Below are 4,331 nucleotides of genomic sequence, written 5' to 3' on the forward strand. Positions count from 1 at the left end.
CGCATTACGTTTATGATGAAAAAAGTTGTTTATAATTCTCAATATCCATCAGAGTTTGAAACAAAATGGATGGAGATGTTCCAGAAGTATGAATTGTGTGACAATGAATGGCTTAAAGACTTACACGAAGACAGGCAAGGGTACCTTGTTTTTTAAATGACTGTTTCTGGGATGGAATGAAATCTACACAAAAAAAGCGAGAGTATGAACTCATTTTTCGATGGTTACCTTGGTCCAAAGACAAATTTGAAAAAATTTGTAGAGAAATTTGAACGTGCAACGAGGGACAAGGCAGAGAAAGAGACTGTAGTTGATGCACAAACGTGTTCCAAATTGATTCCTAGTGCTACATTTTTTGAAATGGAAACACAGATGCAGGGGCTGTATACTTTGTCGAAGTTTAAAGACTTTCAAAATGAACTGACCTCAAAAATGTATTGTGAACTTATTAAACAAGAAGAGGATCCTCTCGGAACATTTAAGTATGTTACTCATGCAAGTGTGTGGATCGAAGGGATTGATGGGCAAAAGATTCAAAAGCAAATGAACTTTGATGTGATCTTTTATTCAAATAATTGTGAGGTATCTTGTAGTTGTCGGATGTTTGAGTTTGAAGGAATGCTATGTATACATGCTCTCAATGTATTAATTAGGCATGAAATCAAGTTGATACCTGATAAGTATATAAAAACAATATGGAGGAAAGATGTGAAGAGGTCTCACACAAGTATGAAAGCTAATACTGGGTTTTGGCAAAACAGTGTTGAGCGTGATCGTTATAATAACTTGAGTATTATTTTCAGTGAGGTTGCGACATGGAAGTAAAATCAGAACTTAGTTTCAATGATCTTAGGCAATTGTTAGTCATACAATTGGATTTGTTAAAAAAAAAAAATAACGCAATTTGTGAGATTGAGACAGAGAGTCCCGCCACTAATGAGAGTATATAGGAGTGCAAGAAAGTGATTCGCGGGGAGCAGATATTGTGGATACTATACAGTGGATGTTGACGATTCGGTAGTCACGGATGTGCTTAATCCTGAGGATAAAACTAAAAGACCAGGCAAACCACGAATTAATACGTATAAAGCTACATGGAAACGTAACAAGAAGAATCCTATAGCTGACAATAGTGGGAATGCATGTAATCAAGAAGATGGTTTGGTATTTGTTGATGTACCTGTACCAAAGACTAAAAAACGAGGCAGACCACCGGGCAGTAAGAATAAAAATCCTAAAACAACCAATTTGGGGGGAGATGGAAATGTGCAGGTAACTTATTTTGATCATTCTCTATTGTTAATTATTTTTATCTCGCACTGTAATGACTAGTACAATTGGCATTATACATAGGTTGTACCAAAGCAAAAAACATAATGGAATAACAACTCCTAATTATATGTATCAAACAGATGGAATGTTACCCCAAGTACCTATGTGTCAATATAATGGAGTTATAAGACAAACTCATATGTATCAAGCGAACGGATTATTACCACAAGTGCCTCAACCTTGGGGATTCTATCAGCATCCACCTTCTCATCACGTAGGACTACCGATGGTATGACTTCTTCCCATGAAGCTCTGTAATTTTTTATTGCGACTTGTTTCCATTAGATCTGTATTTTTCTTATGACTTGTTTCTATGGAGATATGTTACTGATTTGTCATCGTTGTTATTGTAGGAATTCAATGGAGCAAATTCTTTTCGTGCTCAATAGTCTGCATCAGTGTTGCCGCCTAATGCGCCTAATCTGCAGATGTATAACTCAATTTGGCAGTAAAACCACCAAACTGCATCTTCTTTACTAATTGTGGATTGAATGCTTAAAATTTTTCTGCTTTTTTGGAAGACATGCAACTTGTTTTTTTGAAAGACTTGCAGCCTGTTCTTTTTTGGTAAATATGCGACTTGTTTAGTAGGACCTGCAGAGTTATAGCTTGTTCCCTATCGGTAAATATGCTTGTTTAGTAAGACCTGCAGCTTGTTCTCTATTGGTAAATATGCGACTTGTTTTGTTTTGTACGTCGTCGATGTAATTATATAAAAGAGTATGCTGTAATTATGTAAAAGACTATATATAATCTACTTCTGTTTAATGTAATTTCACTTCTGTATTTTGAAAGTTGTCCCTGTCGTTAGCAGTAACTTCAACAAGTTCTATTATTCCGGTGCACAAAGAGAACATGAGAGAGAACTATAGAAAAAACTATGAATTTGAATTAAAAAAAATAGTCAAAGTCTACAATCACAATTATATGAAAATCTGATGCAAAGTTTAAAATTCATATTCAGAATTACAATAGAGGAATTTGATTGTTAATCAAAAATTTCTAACGATCTTTTTCGTCAAATGAAAGTTTCTCATATCCAGCTGCTTGGACCACTGATGCATATAAGCTTTTGTGGGTTCTGATTCCTGTTACCTTATCAAATTCCACTCCAGCTTTCACTTCAACTTTCCGAAATTGTGTAACTTCGCACGTATTTACATCCGTAACTTTGTGGGTTCTAATTTTGCACGCATCTACATCCATAACTGCGTATTATCATGAAAGGATTCAGAGACAGGTGACATCTCATAATTGTTGACAAAATATGAAACTCTTGCACTAAATCAAAGCACTCAACAATGACAAAGAATTAAGCACTAACTAAAACGCAAAAATTCAATAAAATTAAAACGCAACAATAGAAAGATCAAAATCAAGTGGACATGCGACTAACCTATATATTTGAGGTTTGAAAAAATGCAATGAAACAACAAAAAACATTTCAGAGAGCACCCTATACACTTACCTTACCTTATCAATATATATCAACAAGTGCAGTCCCAACAAGCACATCCGGTAGAAAACCAAACTTCAACACTTTGGCAGGGAAATTTCTTCCTGCAAAACTGTGTAACATCCAACTAAGTCGATTCTTACAATTATCAGTAAAAGCATACTATCACTGAAACAAACTAAAATTATTTATTCACAACAAATTATCGAACACTTCATGTGCACTTACATATTTCAATTTTTCAGATAAAAATGTAGAAATTGATTCAATTAAATATTTACTTTCAAATTATCACTACAAATCATAATTACAACAAACCCATCACTTTACAAAATCAAACTCATATAAACATACACCGACCATCTCATATAAATCAAAGTAGAAAAAGATATAAATAAACATAGAACTACTGAATAACATTACCCTATGAGATTAACCCTTAAGAGTTTAAGAAACCCAACTCTTCTTTTTCAAATTCCATGATGAAAAAATTAACAAACGAGACCTATATTATATATATGGACTACCCAATCTATACCAAAAAAAAAAAAAAAAAACCTACACAGTACAATCTAAGAATATCGGTAATGGTAGAATCACTTACTGATTTCAATCTTCAACAGATGAAGAGAAACATTCGTAAGAAGTTTACCCGTTTCTCTTATTTTCTCTCTTTTGGCTCAAATCTAGATTTTGTTCTGTCGACTTTATTTAGTTTTATCTCTCTAACTGCAGCACTAAATAAAGAGAGAAAATTTTGACAGAATATGGTTTCTCTCTCCCACGTTTTATTACACGTGTTACAACACGTCATCTGAGCTGTGAGTAGTGCGGTGAAGAGTGTTGGGAATAGGATTATCGATAAAATATTATCAAATATTATCACAAGTAACCATGTAGAACAGTGGTTGAGCATTCCCATATGACACATGAGGTAGTAGGTTTGAATTCCACCATTTTCTTTTAAAATTTTTAGAAGTTTGACCATTTTGCTTTTCTGACTTTGGTCAAAATCATTGACTATACGCTTCACAGTCAGAACACTTCATAGGTACGCTTCAGAGCGTTTCTGGAAAAAATTGAAGCGAAGCGTAAAGCGTACGCTTTTAAAAACCATGGTTTGGATCAAGGTTTGAAAAACACCCGTTTTTACCAGAAAAACGGCCATTAAAACGGTCACACCAATATACCGTGTCCGTGAGGGTGTCTGAACCCGTGCCTTTGTAATACTAATAAATAGAAAATAACGACAGTTTTTTAGGACCGTTTTTCAATTTTCACACACGTTATAATTGTTTTTGTTAAATTAGTACGAATGTTTTTTCTTTTGAATAACATTTTAACGTGCGTTTTTTAGAATGTTTTCTCGTTATCACGCACGTTATAATCGTGTAAATAACTTTATTACCATTTTTTGAGTTTTTTTTCTTTTTCTTGATTGAAAGCTTAAAACTTAGAATTAAAATTTTAAAATAATATAGGAAAAGTAACTTACATGATTAAAAACTTCAAATTTAAAAAACATAAGATTATTAAACTAGTG

The 4,331-nt window shown here is 33.5% G+C and overlaps 1 protein-coding gene across 1 annotated transcript; it reads left to right on the top strand.

Annotated features, from left to right (window-relative positions):
* Positions 1-204: 204 nt before the first annotated feature.
* Positions 205-1,721, top strand: LOC113350836 (protein FAR-RED IMPAIRED RESPONSE 1-like). Its single transcript, XM_026594945.1, has 3 exons — positions 205-821; positions 981-1,272; positions 1,686-1,721. Exons 1-3 carry the CDS (start codon positions 205-207, stop codon positions 1,719-1,721), a joined length of 945 nt encoding a protein of 314 aa, XP_026450730.1.
* Positions 1,722-4,331: the final 2,610 nt, after the last annotated feature.

This window comes from Papaver somniferum, chromosome 2, assembly GCF_003573695.1.
Source record: "Papaver somniferum cultivar HN1 chromosome 2, ASM357369v1, whole genome shotgun sequence".
In the NCBI taxonomy this organism is placed as follows: Eukaryota; Viridiplantae; Streptophyta; class Magnoliopsida; order Ranunculales; family Papaveraceae; genus Papaver; species Papaver somniferum.

Excerpts from the sequence above, each read along its gene's own strand:
- LOC113350836 (XM_026594945.1), top strand. The coding sequence starts at position 205 with ATGAACTCATTTTTCGATGGTTACCTTGGTCCAAAGACAAATTTGAAA. Across the intron at positions 822-980 it reads AGTGAGGTTGCGACATGGAA|ATATTGTGGATACTATACAG; the intron begins GTAAAATCAGAA and ends CGCGGGGAGCAG. Across the intron at positions 1,273-1,685 it reads GGGGAGATGGAAATGTGCAG|GAATTCAATGGAGCAAATTC; the intron begins GTAACTTATTTT and ends TTGTTATTGTAG.